The sequence below is a fragment of the Strix uralensis genome, chromosome 7 (genome assembly GCF_047716275.1).
Source record: "Strix uralensis isolate ZFMK-TIS-50842 chromosome 7, bStrUra1, whole genome shotgun sequence".
NCBI classification, from domain to species: Eukaryota; Metazoa; Chordata; class Aves; order Strigiformes; family Strigidae; genus Strix; species Strix uralensis.
In genome coordinates, this window is record NC_133978.1 from 12,432,178 (window position 1) to 12,454,132 (window position 21,955).

At 41.3% G+C, this 21,955-nt stretch overlaps 1 protein-coding gene across 2 annotated transcripts; it reads left to right on the forward strand.

Annotated features, from left to right (window-relative positions):
• Positions 1–1,145: 1,145 nt before the first annotated feature.
• On the forward strand, positions 1,146–21,805 carry LRIT1 (leucine rich repeat, Ig-like and transmembrane domains 1). Of its 2 annotated transcripts, none has more exons than XM_074874473.1 (4): positions 1,146–1,236; positions 10,812–11,278; positions 14,870–15,175; positions 17,665–21,805. In XM_074874473.1, exons 2-4 carry the CDS (start codon positions 10,837–10,839, stop codon positions 18,645–18,647), a joined length of 1,731 nt encoding a protein of 576 aa, XP_074730574.1. In that variant the 5' UTR covers positions 1,146–1,236; positions 10,812–10,836; the 3' UTR covers positions 18,648–21,805. The 2 variants fall into 2 exon arrangements, with proteins under 2 accessions (XP_074730574.1, XP_074730573.1); XM_074874472.1 differs by lacking the exon at positions 1,146–1,236 and adding an exon at positions 8,093–8,238.
• The last annotated feature ends 150 nt before the right edge of the window (positions 21,806–21,955 follow it).

A 21,955-nucleotide genomic window follows, 5' to 3' on the forward strand; every position in this document is an offset into this window, starting at 1 on the left:
AAAAGTTTTACCTATTTAAAATACATATGTCAGATATGATTATGATATGTCCGGTCATCAAAATGGACTACAGTGGCCTGGTATGTATCTGTGGCATCTCAGAGAAGAATAGTATTTTTTTCTGAGAATGATGCTGCTGGACATTACATTTATGCTGTTCTAGGTGTATGTTTTCGTAACTCTATGGGTGTGTGCATGTGTGTACAGACACATACATACTTCTTCAGTCTTATTCACTGTGTATTTAGTTTTCTGCTTTATAAGACTTGTAAAAATTCCCCTTTAGCTACTATTCTGATCAAAAATCAGTGAAGAGCTTATGGCTAGCAGAGCATATGTATTAATTTTTCTATTCATGGTAACTTAAGCTTTAAATCTAGATGTTTTTATATGTATATATTTGTACAAGTCAATGATAAACTTGATTTGTTTATGTATTTCTTTCCCTAATCTTTGTGTCATGTCTTTTGCTGTGCTCCATTAAGGATACAGGTGTTGGTCTTTGATAAAAACTTTTACAGTGCCTGTGCCTTACTAGAGCTCTTGGGCATTGTTTCAGTATAAATGTGAAATAGTAAGCACTTTGTAAACTGTAAACTACATATTCCAGCAGCAAGAATTTGCTGCAATGCTTCTCTTTTCCTCCTTTTCTTCCTCACCCTACTACCAGCTGTAATGTCAAGTGAGTTAGTATAGCAGAAAGCTGATAGATGACTGTAGCATGTATGAGTGATACTTTTGAGCTTTAAAGGTCTTTTTGTGTGTGTAAAAAAGCTGGTCAGAAACATCAGTATCCTCAAAAAGATTCACTCCATGCAACTCAGTTGTGTTTTTCCCATCTGTGTGATTTTTTTTTGACATTACCTTGGTGGGTGGTTTTTTGGTAGTTAAAGCATTTACTGACATGAAATTATACATATTTTCTGTGTATTTGTTGTTTGTGGGTGGAAGCATCTTTCAGCTTCCATGTAGTGGACAACACAAGTTCATTCTCTCATTAGTGCTCAAGACTAATAGCCTCAAAGACAGGTTTGCACAGGGTTTTTAAGAAAGAGATAGTTAGTTCATCTGTTGTTTTCCTTCTGCAGAGGAGTTTACAGAGGGTTTTTCCCAGAGAATTTTGCTCTGGGGTCCTGTACATCTGACCCCAGTGACATTTGCCTGTCCCTGTGGGGCCTTTGGAGAAGAAGAGTAGAAGAGCCATGGCCGTGGTGGCTGGCCCACTCCACCCTTAAGGTGAGGCAAGAGTTATTTTGACCTCCTCCACCCTGGACCAAATGTGCCTTACTGGTTACTGAAGGGATCCATTCTCCTGTTGGATCTGGAGGTCCTGGGTACAATATTATCATGGACACCCAGCACTTTAAATCTGCATCAGTCATGACCAGACCTGCCTAGGTGCACAAGCCCAAAGGGAGAGGAGAGGGAGAGACCAGGTGGATTGGTGTACACCTTCATCTTCTGCTAGACTTTGCCTCACTAAACATTGCTGGTTGCAATGTGACCTTGTGAACGTGGCCTTGTGGCTTCTGCTGCCTGGACAGAAATGGGTCAAACGCTTCATTCATAAGGGAGGTATATGCATTTGTCTCCCCCTTGGGTTAGAGGTCTGTACTCCTGCTGTTCTGTACTGGCTGTAACAACCAAGGTGAATGTATGCACAAAAGAAATACCACTGATAGACTTTTAATGCTTCATGCCAAAACCCCTTTGGATTTATTTTATTTCTTCAGCATGCCTAGAGGTCTATTAATGACTCAGTCCTATAGGTCTGGAGGAGCTGCCTTCATCAGCATTAAGTGCAAGATCCAATTTAGAATGACGTAATGCATTAACATGCTCTCGACTTGCATCAGTGGGAAGGATTTTCCACTTTACAAGATGTGCCCTGCCAGAAGCTTCTTGGAGATGCATTTACCTAATGAAATTGATTTAGTGTCTGGCCTGTGTTGCCTGCTAATCAAACCTTTCAAACAAAATCATGATAATAAGGTATTGTATGGCTTTAATTTGTGATAAAATACGCTTTTTTGTTTGCTTTATGCCATATTTCTCTAAGTATATGGGGAAAAGAAGTACAAATAAATTCTGTCCAATGGCCATATTACTAATGAGTGACTTAGTGGAGCATGCTGAGTTTGTCACTCAAGTTTTGCTTTTGAGCTTGTGAGTAGAATCTGCTGATAAAACATTTTTTGGGTTCACAAGTCTATATGGGAAAAAAATGGAAACTATAATGTCAAGTAATTAACTTAATCGTATTAAAAATAAACCAAAAAATTTTCTCTGAATTATACCCGCTTAGGAAGGATAGGAAAGATTGCCATGTGCTGAACTTTGCTGACAGCAGACTTTGACCCCATTTGCTTTGCATTTACTTACACCAAAAATATAAACAGGGGACCTGGCTATTCTCAGAGAATGCAAAACAAATTCTTACACTTCTGCTGAAGGACATGTGCTGGCTGCTTCTTTGTATGTTTTTTTTTCTCCAGCTGATATTTTTAGCTTGATGCAGAAGAATCTGTTTACTTCCTAAGAAAGCAACAAGGACCACTATTTTTATGATTTAGAGTGCAGAATTGTGCCCATGGAAGTGAAGGGCATAACTCCCACTAGTTTCATTATGGAATGGAATTGGCTGTCATGAAAAAAACTGGTTTTACTCTGCACTGGTACCTCTGGCACTTGCAAAAGGTGATACTGATTTTAAAAAGTCTGATATAAATATCACCTGCACCTACAAGGAAATTAACTAGTGAGTGTTCATTTTAAATTAAGTAGCATAATGTGCGTTCAGTAGTTGAGAGCCTTAAAAATACTGCGAAGATCTAGAAAACTGTTGTACTGCAAACAAATACTTCAGGACAAACAAGAACTTTGTGTGAAAGTGAATATGTGGTCTGTTGAACACAGTAGCCAGATTTTGCTTCCAGTTTTCTCTCTTTCATCTCACTAAATTAGGGAAAGAGCATGGATGTAACCAGAAGCAGCATCTTATTGCAGTCCACACACATGCTTGCAGTTCTTCTCATGCAGTCCCTGAAGGGCAAGTACTGGCATCTACCTTATGTTTTTAGGCATCTACCCTTACATTTTTAGGCATCTCGTTTCATCTCCTTTGTTTTACTAATTCTCTCTCTTCTCTTCTGCATGCTCCTTTCTGTTACATCTATGAAGCCTGTGCACTAGGGGAACATATCTGTTTCCTGTGCACCAAGGCCTTCTTCCTCCTCCTTTTCCTCCTTCTCCAGCTCCTCATGTCCAAAGCCTACCTTAGCTGGTTTTCTCACCTCCTGATGAACCTCTTGTTGAGTTTCCTCATAGTGAGGCCAGTTGCACTCTCTTGGACATTCAGATCAAGCCTAGCAGGGATGTATCTATACCTTGATGCTTAACCCATCATTTGCATCACTTGATGGTGATGTACCAATGAAGGATTATAAAACAATATAGTCAATGCGGAGGAAAACCTCAAACATGTAAGTGCTGATAAAACAGAACTGGGTTGTTAGCTGACTGGTCCTTTTCCCTCCCTTTTCCACATGTCTCTGACACTTGCAGATACACTCCAAGGAGAGAAACATGTTATTGTTACCACTTTTATTTATCTCCTTTTATTAATCTCTCAGCCTACCACCAGGTCTTTCTCTTTCTTTTTCAGGAGTCTGTTATGTTAACTAAATAGCAGTTTTCTTGACAAAGTGCATAGCATTAGCAGCTGCTAAGGCATGCTTTATTGATTGCTGCTGTTTTTTATAAATTCAGTTTACATCTACCGCTCCTGGCATTTAGCTGTAACTTAGATGTTTCATTTGTGAGGCAAAATTGAGGTTCATAAAAGCAAATCTTACCATACAGTTACTGGCTACTTTCTACAAGTTTATTATTCCAGAGCTCGAATGGAGGGAAACTGCTTTATCAGATGCATTGAAAAAAATAGAGGCAAGAGGTTAATTATGTTGAATTGCTTTTTCAAGTAGAATTTAACTTCAGTGGGGAGAGAGATGTTTCAGTCAATGTTGTGAGTATTGAGCTAAGGCAGAGTCTGGGCAGCAAGGCAAGCTGACCAATGAGTGCACTAAAAAACCCAATAAGCTTGGTCTTAGCTTGGTGATCACAAAGGAAACTGAGAAATCATTAAATCTAGAAATGGGACCTAATGGAAGTCGATGGGAGAACAACTGTGGATATTTAATGAGCAGCACTGCATCATGTTCTCATCTCTTCAAAAATAAATAATGAGATACTTGAATTTCTCTTTGAACAACAATAAATGTAGAATGTGAAAATAGCATGGGGAAAAAGAATCCTTTGGGCCATCCCTTCAGTGTAAGTGATTTCTACAAGCCTTAATTAATTATCGGAGTTACTTGTGAAACAGGCTTATGCGAAATTATGGCACCATAAAATGTCTGTTTAATAGTTAGCCCCAAACCAACTCTAGATTACCTTGAAATTCTAAGAGTTCATTACCCAGAATTACTGAAAAATTGCCAGAGTAATTTCATTCTGCTGAAGAACACAGGATGAATTCTTCATGAAAACAGCTATACAACAGAAATCCTGGTAAGCAATCTTTGTTAGGAACAATGCCTTATACTGTTGCTGTAACATACTAACTTGCAGGTAGTTTGTACATAGGAATCAGTATGTTATTGCTGCACTTCTGATTACAAATTTGAAAGGAAAAGCAAAATCAACAGGTCTGCAACAGGGAGGAGTGTTGGAAAGGAGAGGTGGGAGGTGAACCCTGGAACTTGGAGCTACTTCAGCTAGTTTATCTCATAGGGATCCTCCTTGCATAGGTGGATCCTCAGCCTGGTGAGGAGAGCAGGGGGCAGTGGGGAAGCAGAGGAGACATTAGGGTAGTTACATCACATAGCCTTCTGCATCCGGCTTAGCTGGGGAACTGGGCTCCTTTAATTCCTTCTGTTTCCAACAGGAAAAGAGACCAGCTTCAGCTATAGGCAACTCAAGTTGCCCATATTATGCTTATTTTGGAACATCCTATCCATCTTGACAGCTATCTTGGACTAGTCTTTTGTTAGGGATCTGAGATTGCTGCACAAGCATGGAAGAGAGTTTTGAGGAGTAACATCCACAGCAGCTCTTCAAAACATGTCTGTGTCTCATAGCAATCTCGGGTGGAAGCTTTGCATGTTGAATGGTCTGTGGCAGGTTTTATTGTTTGGTTGGGTTTTTAAACCTTTTCTTCTAACCTCCAAAATGTCTTTTGGGCTATATTGTTCACATTTCTTCCTTGGCTTTACGGCAGTTCACATGATTTGATTCTTCTATGCTCAATGTCCAAGTGGAGATCAGTGATGAGTGGCGTTCCTTATGGGTCAGTATTGGGACTGGTGCTGTTTAACATCTTTGCTGGCAGACAGTGGGATCGAGTGCACCCTCAGCAAGTTCACCAATGACACCAAGCTGTGTGGTGCGGTCGACACACTGGAGGGAAGGGATGTGCCATCCAGAGGGACCTGGACAGTCTGGAGAGGTGGGCCCCTGCAAACCTCATGAAGTTCAACAAGGCCAAGTGCAAGGTCCTGCACATGGGTCAGGGCAATCCCAAGCACAAATACAGGCTGGGCGATGAGTGGATTGAGAGCAGCCCTGTGGAGAAGGACTTGGGGGTAGTAGTGGATGGAAAACTAATTATGAGCCAGCAATGTGCGCTTGCAGCCCAGAGAACCAGTCACATCCTGGGCTGCATCAAGAGAAGTGTGGCCAGCAGGTCAAGGGAGGGGATTCTACCCCTCTACTCTGCTCTCATGAGACCCCCCCCTGCAGTGCTGTGTCCAGCTTTGGGGCCCCCAACATGAGAAGGACACGGACCTGCTCGAGCAGGTCCAGAGGAAGCCACAAAGATGATCAGGGGGCTGGAGCACCTCCCTTATGAGGACAGGCTGAGAGAGTTGGGGTTGTTCAGCCTGGAGAAGAGAAGGCTGTAGGGAGACCTTATAGTGGCCTTCCAGTACTTATAAGGGGACCTACAGGAAAGCTGGGTGGGGACTCTTTATCAGGGGATGTAGGGATAGGACGAGCGGTAACGGTTTTGAAGTGAAAGAGGGTAGATTTAGATCAGATATAAGGAAGAGATTCTTTACTGTGAGGGTGGTGAGATGCTGGAAGAAGTTTGCCAAAGAGTTGTGGCTTCCCCCTCCCTGGCAGTGTTCAAGGCCACGTTGGATGGGACTTTGAGCAACCTGGTCTAGTGGAAGGTGTCCCTGCCCATGGTAGGGGGGCTGGGACTAGATGATCTTTAAGGTCCCTTCCAGCCCAAACCATTCTATGATTCTATGATGATCTCTGCAGAATGGCAGCTGTGGATACAATCAGGCTTTTAAAAAGGTGCAGAGCTTTAGTTCTCTCCTAGGGAAATCCAAATTTAGATGGTTATCTACGAAAAGTGAACAGAAAAGGTGTGTTGTCTTCAAACACTGACAGAAGAGACTGTGATGGGCACTTTTTTTGATCAATATGACTATAATTAAGATCCAAGAAAACCTAATTTTTAGAGAAATCTTTGTGGGTTGTAATTCCTTTCCCCTCTTCTCTGACCTTAGATAAAGGAAGGGAAGCTGGGAAGTGATGAGTGCTAAAAGGCCAACAGGATGCCAGGTGCTTTCTGCCTGTCAGCCATATTTGATCCTACACTCCCATTTCTTTGGGTGAAGTGGATGGCAGAGTTTCTATTGAGTTAACAGGGTCTAGAATTTTCGTAGAATTGCTCGTGTTTTATGCTGGAGTGAGGCATCTGGGACTCTCCCCTTGAACACTACTGGGCACTGAGGCTTTCCAGAGCTACAGAGCTGGAAAATAAATATTTTCCTAAAGCATCTCTGAAGGAGTAGTGTCTGGTTAGTGATTTATTGCTGACTGTTCAGCTCCATTCAGTTACTCCTCTTTTCTGTTAACTTTTAACTTGTGTCTGACACACGGGTCAATTTTTCTACCACAGCTATAATGCAGTAATGGCCAAGAAGTGAGGGAGTAACAATCTGATCAGGTTGAAAGTAATCATGTTAGTTTCTCCAAAGCTTTTTTACTTTTAAGAGAGTGTTGCACATTTGTGGTGTAAGTGATTTATATACTTTCACGCTCAACAGAAAACAATAGTCTTTAGAAACGTGAGGTGTCCTTGCTAATATGAATAGAATTCTGCTCCTGTCTTAAGCTTTATATCTGTGCATATTTGGGCTCTACTTTTCTCACATGGATTGTGTTCTTTGGAGTCAGATGAAGACTGCCGAAGACGAGTGGTCTCCATCAGCTTTGCAGTCATGGTTGCCTTTGCGAATAGATGGGAAAAAACTGTCTTCAAGGGAAGTGCATAATTTGACACTTGGTCATGTGCTGTCCTTAAGACAGAGCTGAGCCTTTCTTAGCATCCCTGAAGCTGTCCCACAGCCCTGCATCAGGTGGCGCTCCCAAAAACAGTCCCTCATCTGGGCTTTGCTGTACCAGCAAGTCAGAGCACAGTGCTCAGTCCTGCAGGCATGTGCTAGCCCTGATATAAACTGAAATACATGCATATTTACTGGATTAGTCATTGTTTATTAATATCAGTCATGTTGCCAACAGTTCAATAATTGCTAGATCAAACTAGGAGTTTTTAAAAGAAAATAAAGTCTTTTAATAATATCACTGTATATTTTTAGTATTCTTATATAGGAGGCTTACGTTCCATTAGCACAAGAAACTGTTTTTAAGTATTCCCAGTTCCCTGTGAGGAAATAAATTATTGCTAATTCCTAGTCAGTTATCTTGCCTGTGATACAGGTCCGCAAAAAGTATGCTTGCTTTTTTCTTGCACAAGAGCCACAGATTGCCCGAGGAGGGTATTTTGATGGGGCTCCCTGAGGGAAGAAATGCTGTCAGTATGGTTCCAGGAAGCAATAAGCACCTTCATGAAAATAACTCAAGTCCCCATCCTTAATCCCTGCCTATCCTTTTTTATCTGATGGACTCAGCGAGGGCTGGAAGATCACAGTGTGGCTGATAACAAAAGGGAGTTAACAAGATGTGACCAGTCAATGGATAAAACAATAGGCAAAACCCTCCACGTTGTCTAGTGCCCAGGTGTCCTCCCCATGCACAGGTAGCCATGTGGATCGTGGTGAGTTTGCTCTGCTGCTTAACGCTCGGAGGGCTGCCACGGGCGGGCGGCTCGTGCCCATCACAGTGCAGCTGCGCCTTCCACAGCCTCAGCGAAAGGACGAAAGCCAGGTATGCCGATCCTCTCCCTAGGGGGGTTGCCGCTCTTTCTCTGGGTGTCGGGGATTTTATTTCTTCTCCTCTGTAAGGATGCTCGGAGGAGAAAATATTGCGTCCAGATTTTGTGTCCATTATTTTTCCAGTTGCTTTGCGCTCTAGCTTTATTTGCAGAGGATTAGCTTCTGAAAACACAGTAAGCTGATTTCAGAGAAAACGTTTGGGCATCTCCACTCTGAGAACAGAAGTGACATAATTACTGCCAGTGCAATGGCAAAAAGGGAATAAAATTTAAACAATGTTTTCTTTTTTTACCTTTATGCTGAAAATACTAGTTTTAAAAGACTTTATTCTGCTCTGCTGGTTTGTTTCTAAAGTGTAACTAGGTTTGGTTTGTATTGTCGTACCAAAAACTGCAATTCCATTTACTTAAAAAATCCTTCAGTTCGAGATCTTAGGCAAAGCGATAGACTCTAGATGAGAATGAACCAAAAAATAGATAATAATAACAACAACAACAACAATAATAAAAAGATAATTCTCAGACTGGAAACTTTCAGTTAAAAAAGAAGACAAGACCAGAAAGACATCTATTTTCGAATGCAATGACATTGTACAGACATTTCTCTGGAGGACTGTAATAAGAAAGTCTTTATGAAGGATAATGACAAAGTAATGATCTGACTTAATGAAATACAGGCTACATTTTTATAAGGTATGGTTCACAGTAGAGGAGATTTTGTGACAGAGATACAGTATTTGCAAAATCCTTTGGAAGAAATTTTTTTTTTGACACAACCACAGTACTGAAATGAAAGGCTGTCCCCTATCTTTTGGATCCCCATGAAATAGATCTACTTTCTTATCTCTTTTATGGTGCTATAGATTTAATACCAGAAACTTCCCCAGTAAGAAGCATGGTAGAGACACAAGTAGTCTGCAACTGTTAAAAGGGAATGCAATAGCAGGAGAGCCAATTATTGCTCCATAAATGTCACAGTTCCCAGGGGAATTTCCTCTTAGTGACTGGAAAGAGCTGTAGTATGTTTTGGTAAGATATATAATAAAGCAAATATTCATTAGTCCCTTAAGGAGAATAATGTCACTTTTTTCCCTGCATTATGATTCATATTTCTCACTAGTAGGAGGAGATTATCCCATAGATTAAATGTTTACTGTTCACTGACATAGTCTGGGGACACTATGAGAAGCATGCTGTTTTACTGCCATAGTGTCTCTGTTATCGAGCATTTTGTGTCATGCCTACACACACACACACACACAAAAAAAAAAAAAAAAGTTTTATTGAAAGAGGATTTCTGGATTCTTCTTATTTGGGAGATTTTTCTCTTCCTCACAATCTTAACTTTCAACTGAGGGTGTCAGGATTTAATGCCGCAATAGAAGTGTTGGATGAGAGTAATGTACTATGCTTTGATTATAAATTAAGAATTTAACTGTAGGCTCAAATAAGATTTAACTCCGGGAAACTTGCATGAGCAGTTCAGTGATGTTATTTGTTTTTGTTGATAGTAGAGGAATAATTGCTTTCAGCCAAAACCAATCTGGTTTTGGCAGCTTTGTAATATTCTGCCAGGCAGTGTGATAAGAAAATGTTACTTGACTGATCACATTACATTTCTTGTGGTATCTTGTTTAGCATGTGGAGTGGGACATGCCTATCTAACTTGTTACCTTTTGCAAGGTGGCTTTGTATTTTGTTAAGAACTTGCCTTTCTCGCTGATAGACAAATTAAAGTGCAGTCTGAGAGACCTATTTTGTCTCCCTTCATTCCTCATGGCTATCTACAGTCCCACATCTTGGCAAAGTCAAAGACAATTTTTTGTATGAAGGCTGTGAAAATGCAGCATAGGGTTTTAATGATTTGACCTCTAGAGATTACAAATGGGAAGGAACAATTTAAGACACATAAATCTGCCTTGCTTTTAGTATAACATTTTCCAAAGAGTTAATTTTCTGCACTTTCACTCTTATAACTGTACATGCCTGCAGTGCAGTAACTGCTACCATTTGTACACACCTTCCAGACTATTTCATAGTGAAGTAGAGCTTGCTGTAATGTATTTCCAGTGAGTTGTTAGCTGACTTTCTTATCCTCATTTCATAAACCAAAGATCCTGTGCTGTATTTAATCTATATTACTTCCTGCCATTCCACGTGTCAGTAAGGCTTTTTTGGTATGTCTTTTATTGTTCAATTTATGGATCCTTTTGTTTTAACATGCACTAGAATCCTCTGTTGTGCATAAATGTTGTCACTGCTGTCTATCATAAGTAATCTAAAAAAACTGGAAGGAAAAAAAAAAGGCAGAAACACTATATGGGCCAGACTCAGACTCACACCACTCCAGGAGAGGCACGACACTGCAGTCTCTGCAGTCAAAAGGTACATATGAATTACTGTATGTTGATGTACTTATGGTGATGACGTAGAGATCAGCAGCAAGTAAGAAATGACAAGAAAGCTTGTAAAAAAAGAAAGGTGGATCAAAATCTTGCATTAGAAATGTTTCAAAACCTTTTCAAAACACAAGAAAGTCACATCCGTGTTTGTGTTTCCCCACCAGGACGGTGCTGTGTAATGATCCGGAGATGACCCTCACTCCCGTGAACATCCCTGTAGATACGTCCAAACTTCGGATAGAAAAGACAGCCATCCGCAGGGTGCCAGGAGAGGCTTTCCACGCGCTCTACGACCTGGAGTACCTCTGGATGCCGTATAACTCCCTGGCCAGCCTCAGTGGGATCACTTTCAAGGGCCTTCGTCGCTTGCTGGAGCTGAGGCTGGATGGGAACCACTTAATATCATTCCCCTGGGAAACCCTGGCTGACATGCCACAGCTAAGGCTTCTGGATTTACACAACAATGAACTTACCTCAATCCCTCCAGATGCTGCTCGTTATGTCAAGAATATCACATACCTGGACCTGTCTAGCAATAAACTGATGACTCTTCCTCAGGCTCTTATTGCCACCTGGGCTAACCTCCAGGCTGTTCCTTACTTCCCCAATGATAACTCCAAAATCATCCTAGGTAAGAGAAGTGCCTGTCATTTTGCAGGGGGCACAACTGTCAGGAGCTCTGCATCTTATTGCAGCATTTTCATCCACTATGGTTACCACAGCGAGTACACTGCTGTGTACAATTTACTACCCTGTTATAAAGTGTGCAAATTCATTTACATGTTAACAAACTCATCTCAGGGTTCCCACACCCAGTTTATTACACCATAAACTTTATCACTGGCTTGAATCTTTGTAACGTGGAATTGGTGACTCTTGCTCAAGCCCTTTTTATTTATTGCCGCTGCCATTTTTGACAGAAACACAAATATGATTAGAGCTCCACATAATTCATGTGCTTTTTTCTAATAATAGTTACTATGGAATCGATCAATTTTAAGCAGCTTTAAATAAAAAGATGGATATTTATTATGCCCAAATTAAAGAGGAATAAAACCATCACTGAGCATAAAATCTGGCTCAGGATGGCCAGTCTGTCTCTTTTCAGAGCCTTGTTTATCTGTTCACACCGAATTCAACCCTAGTCTCTCCAAAGCCACCAAGATAGTGCTGCCTTCAAGGGCAGCTATAAAGTCACAAGAATCTCCTTTTTGGAGACAGTTCTGGGGTCCTCAGAAGGATGGCTTTAGGGCAATTGTCCATTTTTGTGTCGGAGGGCATATTAGAGATGACTGTTGCAGTATCCCCAGATGAGGTTTTGAGCACATTTACTAGTTCAGGGGATTACTACTCAGACTTTTAGCCATCATGCACTGGTTCAAATCCACAGCAGGTTGATGATGGTTCAGAGTCATTGCCATCTGCTGTCTTCACTTGCTATGAGCTGATCTACCTCCACTGACTGTGTTTGATCTGCGGTGTGTGTGCATCTGTGTGTACTGCTTCTACAGCCACAGATGTGAGTTCAGGCACTTGCTGATAATCTCACCAGAGACATTGCAAGTTTTCTCTCACTCTGGGAAGTACCTGCTGCTCTTTGTTCTCTGGATAAATTTAGGGGGGTAAAGTTTTTAAAACCAGATTGCAGTAGAAAGAGACACAAGACTTTAAAAATATTCAAATTGCCACCTACAAAGCTTTTAGTGTCCTTAGCAGATGTTTAAGGTTTCATTAGCATCAGGAGAGGAGCAGGTGTTTCATCATCTTGCTTTGCCAGATGCAGTATGAAGTTCTTTAAGCCAAAGTTGGCTGTTTGGGATTGCCCATTTTATTTGTGGCATGACAAGACACTTCCTAGATCATACTCTTTATTTATTTTTTAGAGTCAAGTTACATGTAAAAATGTTATTCCATTCAATATAGATTAGGAGAGTATTTTGTCGAGTACAAATCATGCCTTGATGCTTGTGGCCAACCTGAGTGTTAATGTAGCCAGCTGTGCACAGGTTGCTTGTGCCAGGATCCTAAAAAATTAATGTAGGCAAATGAATATAATGCTAAGATTAATATGGTAATGAATAGACACTCCAGCTCCTAGGTCCTATCCTGCTGACACCCAGTGGGACCAGGTATATGAAAGACATCCCTTGCAGGAGCAGAATGGGAGAACACAGCTGCACGTTTCTGTTTCACTCTGCTCATTACTGTTTCTCATGGAGGCATAAAAAAATCCATGAATAATAAAGAGTAAGCCCAGTCTCTTCCTTTGTCTACAGTGCATAATTGTGACTCCTCTTTAGAGCCTTTGCTTGTAGACTACTTCAAGAAGAAGTACTTCCAGAGGTAGCTTGCTGACTGATAGTCTGTGTCAAGGCTGCAAGCTTTTGCACATGAGGATTGCCCACGTGAGCCCACTTGACTCTGCAGGGCACCAAAGGGCTCCCTGGGGCTTTGGGGGTGCCACAGCATCAACTGGGGCTGGGGAATCTGGAATAAATTGTTATCTAGCGCATGAAGTCAGAAGTAAGCTGCTAGCAAAAACTGCCATAAAACAACAAAGCCAAGCTGAACTTCCACTCTTTATTTAGTCCCCTTAACTTTAATATATTAAATTACAAGAAGTGCCCTCCTGCTAAGGCCCACAACTTTCCAATCCCCTTCCAAGCCCAGGGAAGGTGGTATGCATTGGTCTCAGAAGAGATATATCAGCAGAATCTTTAAAACAGTTTATTTGAGGCCTCAGGGACTTTTGATCAACCCTGTGCTTCTGCTGTTTCTAGCAGATTCAGGCAGCCCCTTGATGCTCACGGAGCCTTGTGGCGCACCCTCTGCACTTTTGTCAAAACTTGGTTCTTGCCAGAAAGCCACTTCTTGCATGACTACTGCTGCAGTGCACTGGGGCCAGCAAGAGTGGGCACCGTAAGGTGGGCAGCTGTTGTTTCCTCCTGCCAGGAATCGAGGGAGTAGTAGTATTCTCTACTTTCAGGCAGTTGCCAGCCCCAAGCCATGTCCTTGGGCTGCCTGTGGAAAAGAGGAGGTGAAGCCCTCTTGGAGGTAGCAAAGCTTACTCCTGTGGCAGGCAGGAGGCCTGGGAAGCCATGCTCCTGGCTTAGGCTTCAAATGCGTGCCTGGGGTTAGATGGTATAAATATCCCTAGTGTCCAATCTGCTAGTTCAAGTCGTTAGAGACCATAAACTGTCCACAGGACAAGTGAATGTGAATATCTGTCTGTAGGACGATACAGATTTAGTTAGAATGAAGCAATTTCTGTTCGTGGAGATGCATTACTCTAGTTCCAAATTTGCTTTTTCAGTACCATCTCTAAAAGTCTATTTTTAATAATGTCTCATTTTTTCAGAATTTGAGTTCAATAGGCACACACTGGGATAGCAGAAAAAAGAAAAAGAGGAATATTCTGGGATTCTAAAACAGGAGTGTATTCTTCAATATACCCCCTTCTATGTGTATATTCTTAATATAGTTATTGTTTTTTTACTTTTATATACCATAACATGTATATTCTTCAATTTCATCCTTAAAACAGTTCTTTCATCTTATCAAGTGTGAATTAGCATTTCAGGAAAAACAACTGATTATTAAAATAATGAAAATAACTTAGAATAACAAGGCTGGAAAAGAACTCTTACAGTCAAGTAGGATCACCTACACCCACTGCAGGCCTCACAGCTGGCACGACAATCTGGCTAATATTTTAATAATCTCCAGTGAGAAGAGTTTCCTGGCCTGTCTAAGAAAGAGACTCCATAGTCTCTTCAAACCAAAAAAAATCCTCACCCCAGACCAACTGAACCCTCCCCCATGGTTACTTTTTTTTTCCATTCTGGAACCAAATACGTTTATAATAATAACTTCTTGGTTTGCTTCTTTATGTGCTTAAATAGCAATGTTTTCATGATATGAAGATTCTGCTTTGTACTTAAAGAACATGATTTCAGCTCCAGATTTTGAGATACTTTAGTAAGCCATATTTATTCCTTTCTACTAACTGGCAACTATGGGATCCATCAAGCTCAGCCAACAGCAGCGGCAGGCTTTTGGGATACCCCCCCACACACCCTGCCTATCCCTGCATATGCACAGGAAGTCCTTGTTGGGCAGATTAGGAGCCTATCACAGTTTGTCCTGCTGAAAAATAGAAACAGAAGTGGCAGAAACAGAAGGTGCTCTTGGAGTGACTTCCTGTTCTGATTTATTTTGACAGGCTTGCAAGACAATCCTTGGGTATGTGACTGCAGTCTGTATGAAATGGTCCATTTCCTAAATTTCCAGACTCCTAACATAGCATTCATTGAGCCCAGGCTGAAATGCTTCACCCCGCGGAGCCTTGCAGGAGTCTCCTTCAGCCAAGTTGAGCTAAGGAAGTGTCAAAGCCCTGTTGTACATACGTCCGTAGCCAAAGTAAAGACCATCCTGGGCAGCACTGTGCTACTGAGATGTGGGACAACAGGGGTGCCCGTTCCTGAGCTCAGCTGGAGAAGAGCTGATGGTGCTCAACTAAACGGCACAGGTGGGTTTGGTTTAAGCTTTTCTCATACGCATGGAATGAGGAGGGACACCTGCACTTTTATTTTCTACAGACTGTTCAGCAAATGGAAGCTTCTATGACAATAGATCCTTCCCACTGATAAAAGACCCAGAAAAAGAAAGTGGTACAAAATCAAGATTCACTCTAATTCACAATAGTAGTGTATGTAATTCACTATTGCATTGTGATTTTCTGTGGACTATAAAACTACTTACATGTTGATATAAATATAATCTGATAAATGTATACTATCATGTGTAAAAAGTTGGTTTTGCTTTGTTTCATAACAATTGTGGTGGTGAGACAAGTCAAGGGGGTTTCTGCAAATCTCTTGGAGCTGAAGCAATGGAATATGTCCAGCTGTAGCAAGAGGCTGTTTTAAATTAGTTATTTAGTTATTCAGTCACTGAAAAGGCTTCCCACTGAATTATTTTATGGGTCTTTGAGACTAATGGTGAGCTACTGCTAATCAGTTAGTAAACATCTCTGCCAGAGAGATGTCTGATGTGAATTCAACTGGGATTCAAATCTGATGTGGCAAAGGAAGAAAAGGTTGCAAACATGTAACATTACTTATGTATTAAAGGAGAAAAAAAGCCACTAAACTGCTGAAGAATACAATATTTCAGTGACAATGCTGCTAAGAAATGGTTCATTTCTGATAGATTGACAAAGTCTCTTGGGAAAATGCTCTGTGGGCGAAACACTGACCAGGTCCCTTTTCTGTGCTCACCATTCATGTGGGGGAAGCCTTCAAACAGCCACTGTTTTTGTGACCTGATCATGTTTTGATTTCTATTCACAAGAATGGTTGGACCTAAAATTGCAATGTTGGTCCTTTAATATGGGGGGAATTTAGGGAAAAAACCTTTGCTGGACTCAAGGCAATCGTCCTTAGCTTTTTGTCCTAGAGGTTTTAGGTCAGGACCTGAACTTCATCCCTCCAACCTCCCCTGAATGCTACTGTATCCCAGGCCTGGCACTGACTTTCACAGAGGGTCTAAACTCGTTAGATAAATTGCTAAGTATGGCATCTGATATTCAATGGATTACAGGGCTCCTTGGTGCGCAGAAACAGGGGAGAGAGTATTTTTCTTTCACAGCAGTAGAACTACTTGTAATAAATATCCTTTTTGAGATCTGCACAAGTCATTGCTCTGTTGTGCATGATGTGCAGGATGTTGCAGAGCTGCTTCTCATAATGATAATGTCTACCCATCATGCTGCGAACATCCCTCCTACACTTGAAAGAGAGCCACAACAAAAAATAAAACAGAGAATGTTTTCCTGAAAGCGTATGTTGGGTTTAATTTGAGCTACAACTGAGAATGATGTATTTTGTGCCCCATTAAATCAGACTTTAGCACCTTTCAATAAAAAGTTGGCTGAAAATATACATTATTTCTCAGCAATGGCAGCTTCTGGGCCAATGCTGTAATATGACTGTTTGAAATGGAGGTTTCTGAATAGAAAGGAGTGAGAAACACCCCACAGTCTGTATGTATGGGAAAGTGCTGTAGAAAGACCAGTAGCTTTATGTTTTTTAATATACCCATTCAGTAAATAATTAAACTGAAAAAGTAACTTCTGCTACCATTGTATTTTGCTGCCATTGGAATGTGTCCTGATTGCCAAGGCTGGATTCTGACCCCCACAAGGGCTTGGGAGAAGTTTGCATTCTGTCTTACCTTTGCCTTTCAGACATCTCCCTGGTTTACCTTTCAGTGGGAAAGGGCAGAGATAGTACGTGCTCATCCTAAGGAGTCTGGTGAAATAATGAAGAAGGTATTTTACCCTTTTGCATGATCCCAGCTCTTTTTTTTCTGCACAAATAGAAAAAGGCAAAAAAAGCTAGTTTTAGCCTCCTGGTAAACGAAATGAGAAAATCAACACTCAGCTGTGTACATATCGTTCAGTGGTAAGTGATCAGACTTCCCTGTGTTTGGCTCAATATAAAAACTTGCACTAATATAGCAGTAAAAGGGATATTATTTTTCAGCTATTTTTCTCCATATACTCTAGATTAGTCCATATATGGTTCTTAGAAGAAAATCTCCACTGTTTGTATTTTCTGTGACTCAGAGGACTGCATCTAATGTTCAAATAGATCGTGTTACTGCCTACTCCAAGTATGGTACCTACATAAGAGCTTTTAACCTTTTTTTATTTTTTTAATGGAAGAACCTTTCCTGTTTTGTTTTCAAACTGTACATCAATTTGAAGGAAATAGCATCAAATGCTTCACATATATTCAGTCTGAAGCAGTGTAAATCCCAACATAACCTAATTTTAGTGTTAATGTCCTTTTCTTGGATTTACTTTGATTTTGTAATGTTCTTGGTGACAAAAAGAAATGATGATTCTACTGTATTGAGCAGACATTTGGCTGATTGAATATTAATATTTTATGAAACATTTTATTAATTCTATTGGCTATTGCATATTTATTTTACATTTTTCATTCCTTGCAGTTCACCAAGAGATTTCCAGTGATGGGATGAGCTGGTCTATTCTGGGCCTGCCTGTAGTCTCTTATGTCGACTCTGGAGAGTACATCTGTAAAGCAAAGAATTTTCTGGGGGCAACAGAGGCATTCATATCTCTCATCATCACAGACTCAGAAAGCACGGATGACCCCAACTCTAATGCCAAAGGTGCATGGAGGGGGAAGGTGAGCGGGATGGAAGCAGCTGCCTACAATGACAAGCTCGTGGCAAGGTACATTATCACCACCTCCACTGTGCCTACCCTGGGGGCTGGAGTGGGCACTGGAGAGGGCCTCCTCCCAGACATGGCACAAGATAGCAGCCCCAGAAACCTGCTGGTGAGCCCACCTACGGGTCAGGAGGAGCCGGAGTGCATGGTGAGGTCTGTCAGGGTGATAGGAGACACCGACCAGAGTATCACCGTGGTCTGGAAGGCACCTCTGGCAAAGAACACAACAGTGTTCAGTGTCCTTTACGCCATCTTTGGTGAGAGAGACATGCGGCGGATCAATGTGGAGCCAGGAAAGACCAAGGTCACCGTTTATGGGCTCCTGCCAAAGACCAAATACATCGTGTGTGTCTGCGCGAAAGGGCTGATCCCCAAGAAGGAGCAATGCATCATATTTTCCACAGAGGAAGTTGCCAGTGCAGGAGGGACCCAGAGGCTCATCAATATGGTTGTCATCAGCGTGGCCTGTGTCATTGCTGTTCCTCTGACACTAGTGGTCTGCTGTGGAGCACTGAAAAGGCGTTGCAAAAAATGGTTTGTGCAGAAACCCAAAGAAATTCAGGAATCCTATGTAACCTTGGAAAGCCTGTCTCCTGGGGCCAAGGTGAAAGGTATAGAAGGAGAATACTTGACTAGACATACCCCCGACGAGTCGAACAGGCTGCTGTCTGCCCGATCCAGTGTGGACTCAGAAGCAATACCAAAGGTAGAAGGGCAACCTAATGAATACTTTTGCTGATACTAACTAGGCTGACTGTCAGCTCCCTAGGTGGAAATCATGTGGCTGTATATGCGACTCTCTGCTCCAGCACTGCAGGCCACCCTGTCCATGCTTCTGTCACTGACACGTTCTGGAGGTGGACGCAAGAGGGTAGATGGTGCCCAAGCTTTACAGAAACGTTGCTCATCCCACTTGGGGTTTGCTGTTTTGTACCCAGTCAAAAGCTTCTGTGATAATGGCCTCGTTCTACTGGACGACTTTTATTTTCATAAAATGAAGCATGCACACTGAGTGTGAGGACATTAAGCAACATTTCCGAGTGCGTGCTGCCTGGTGTTGTTTAGTACCTGCTATGCAATATGCTAAGTATTTTATTCTCAGCTCTTTTGATGTTCTTTTGGTTGACAAACAGGGGAGCGTTTAGTAATTTTAATATAAATATCTATGAAGGTGAAAATTGAGAGTCTTACCTTTTATATCCCCCATGTTTGCGTGAAACATGCAACTTGATGCTCAATAGATCGCTAAACACAGATGTATGTACAGTGCAACCCTTTCTAGTATGTCCGTCATAATAACAGCTCTATGCTCTGAATTTGGAGAAATGTGCAAAGGAGGTAGAAATCAAGAGACAAAACCCAATCCACTGCTAAGAATACATAAGAGAGTGTTTTGTGATTGCATTTTGGCCCTAGACACCATTCTTAAGATTTTCTTGAATAACAGTACCTCACAGGTCTTTCAGTATCAGTCCTTGCTGGCATTTTGTAGCTGTATTTTAATTAGTAGAGTATGTTTTATATCAGCTGTGTTAGTTAAAAATCATACAGTAGCCTACTCTGCAAATTGTGTTTGGTGTTGTAATGCTTTGTAATCAATACTGAAAAACCTACGTTAGACATTTCTGCAAAACTGTCCCAGACGAGCCCTGTCATTGCTGCTGGCTCTCCTGACAAAACTGGTGGTGAAGACCAGAGGGGTCAGCCAGGCATGCGTGTTTTGGTCATGAAAACACCTTGCTCCGTGCAGAGCAGGGATATGTGACGTGGTGGTAGACTGCTGGCCAGGCACACATCAGCCATACCTCCACCATGGCATCAGTGGTGGCAGAGGCTTGGTGCGTTTCAAATACTTCACAAGTTCGAGAACCCTGAAAAAAACTGTCTAATATTAATCTAAATGTACTTTCAGAGCCAGGGTGAGCTAATCAGTTATTTAAGTCCTGCAGCTCCACTGGAATGTGGATCTGAGTGGCTATCACAAAGCACTTCCCAGATGTATAATTTTCCACTCTAGTCTCTCATGTAGTAATTCTGTATATAAAGTTTTTCTCTTTGTAATAAATATACTCCATGAAGAAAATTATATACGTTCTGCCAAATGTTGAATGGGAGGGATCCAGCCAAGTTGAAATGATAACTGATAAAGCTTGCTGAATTGTTTTTAAATGTGTATTTGTAAATTTATTGGAAGGATCTCCACTCGGGTTAACAAAATTCACTGGTTGGAATGGAGCCCTGTATGGATTTTGCAAGTCTTCCTTGTACAGAAGGGTTTCAGTTAGGTTACTTGGCCTGATGGAAAAAACAAGTGATTTGATCTCAACATCAATACTAGCAATAGGGGATACATTACAATAGTTTCTGATAGGACTCCCTGTATTCCTTACATTAATGATAAAGAACTTCTCTTTTATTGGGAAAATTTGTCAATCTCTATATAAAATAATGCATGCTACTTCTGGACTGCATAGATTTTTAGGTTTCAGAATAACATTGTGCAAAATCATGTATTTTAATACAACAAATTAACTGATGAAAGAAGTAGTATGTAATAGATCTAGTACTTATTTATACAGTTGCACTTCCCAGGATGATTTTTAGAGTCTCTCTCCAAGTAGAACAAAAATATTTTTCCAGTAGCAGTTTTTGGGATGAGTTGCAAGGATTGCTGTATTGCTGAGCCTGATTCCTGCTCACATCTGCAGCAGTATCACTGGGCTGTGCAGAAATCAGCCTGACATGGCCCTGGGTGGATAAGCTAGCCCTGAAGAATCAAGGCTGTCCTGAAGTTCTCCTGTTGTGAACAGAGTGGACCTGCTGCCCAAGGACTTTCCTGTAAGTCAGGTTTGTAGGAGCTGATTGGGAATGAGAGGTATTTACCTCTTGGGTACCCGGAGGCAGGAGCTGGGTAATTTGCTGCATCCAGCCCTGGTGAGGAACAGCTCTTGCCCTTTCCATCAGCACACGCTCCGACACACAGTCTCTGAGCCGGCAAAGGAAAAGGCACCGGCTGGGCCAGCGCTGTTGCTCTTTGCTTGCAAGGAGGGGAGGATGGAGAGGTCATCCTGTGACGTTCACTGTGGATGTGTTAAGTTTTACAGACTCTACTGGATATTTTTTTGCACTTTGACTAAATAGTAGAACAAACATGATTTTTCTTTTCTATTTCCTATGGCTATTCTCACTGTCTCACAGGTGAGGCATCACAGTTTAGCATCTCAACTGCTGCTGCTCCAAAACCGGCCTCTCTCTCTACTGCGCTGGTGATTCATGCAAGATAATCAATAGATAGAAACTTGTATAAGCTCTGTTGTCTGGCGTTGGTCAGAAAAGAAACCCTATGCATGCTAAACTGCAGGTGAAATTTCAAACTATTAAATATACTGGTTTTCTGCTGAATGTGACTTCATTGCTCTGGGTCAGATTTTCAGTGGTATGATGCATGTAAATATAAATACCTCACTGGATTTTTTGTTGTTATTTTAACTGAAGGGGTGTTAGTCACCTAGTTTCAGCAGGATTAGCTCAAGCAAGCTTTCCTCTCTGGTCATAAGACGTGTGAATGGAGCTGGCTCAGAATTCAGGCAAGGAGAATATTCACCCCTGGAAACAATTAAAGTCAATCCTTGGACAGACGTGCTGTAAGAACTGAAAGGAACATCTGAATATCTTTTAGAATTACTGCATTGGTAGCATTATTTTTTTTGACACTTTGTTCTGTTTGATTTTCTTTTTCCGTGGAAAATGTTTCATCTGTTAATAATCTCTTTGTGTCAAGTTGCTTTTTGGGGTCTATTTCAAATATTTTGCCACTGTCAAGCAATATATTTAGGAATCTCTTGTAATACAATGTTCCCTACTTTTATTATTAAACCATTTTAAAATTTCTTCTCAGATGAGTGTTGGACCACTTCAGTAATACTTAGGAATAAAGTAACTGTCCACCTACATTAGGCAGGAGGTTTGCACTGGCTGCCTGGGCTGAGCGCTTTGGAGAGCATTATAACAAAGACAGACAAGCTCCTCCTTCTGCAGTATCTTTTT

Excerpts from the sequence above, each read along its gene's own strand:
- LRIT1 (XM_074874472.1), top strand. The coding sequence starts at position 8,117 with ATGTGGATCGTGGTGAGTTTGCTCTGCTGCTTAACGCTCGGAGGGCTG. Across the intron at positions 11,279-14,869 it reads TAACTCCAAAATCATCCTAG|GCTTGCAAGACAATCCTTGG; the intron begins GTAAGAGAAGTG and ends TTATTTTGACAG. Across the intron at positions 15,176-17,664 it reads TGCTCAACTAAACGGCACAG|TTCACCAAGAGATTTCCAGT; the intron begins GTGGGTTTGGTT and ends CATTCCTTGCAG.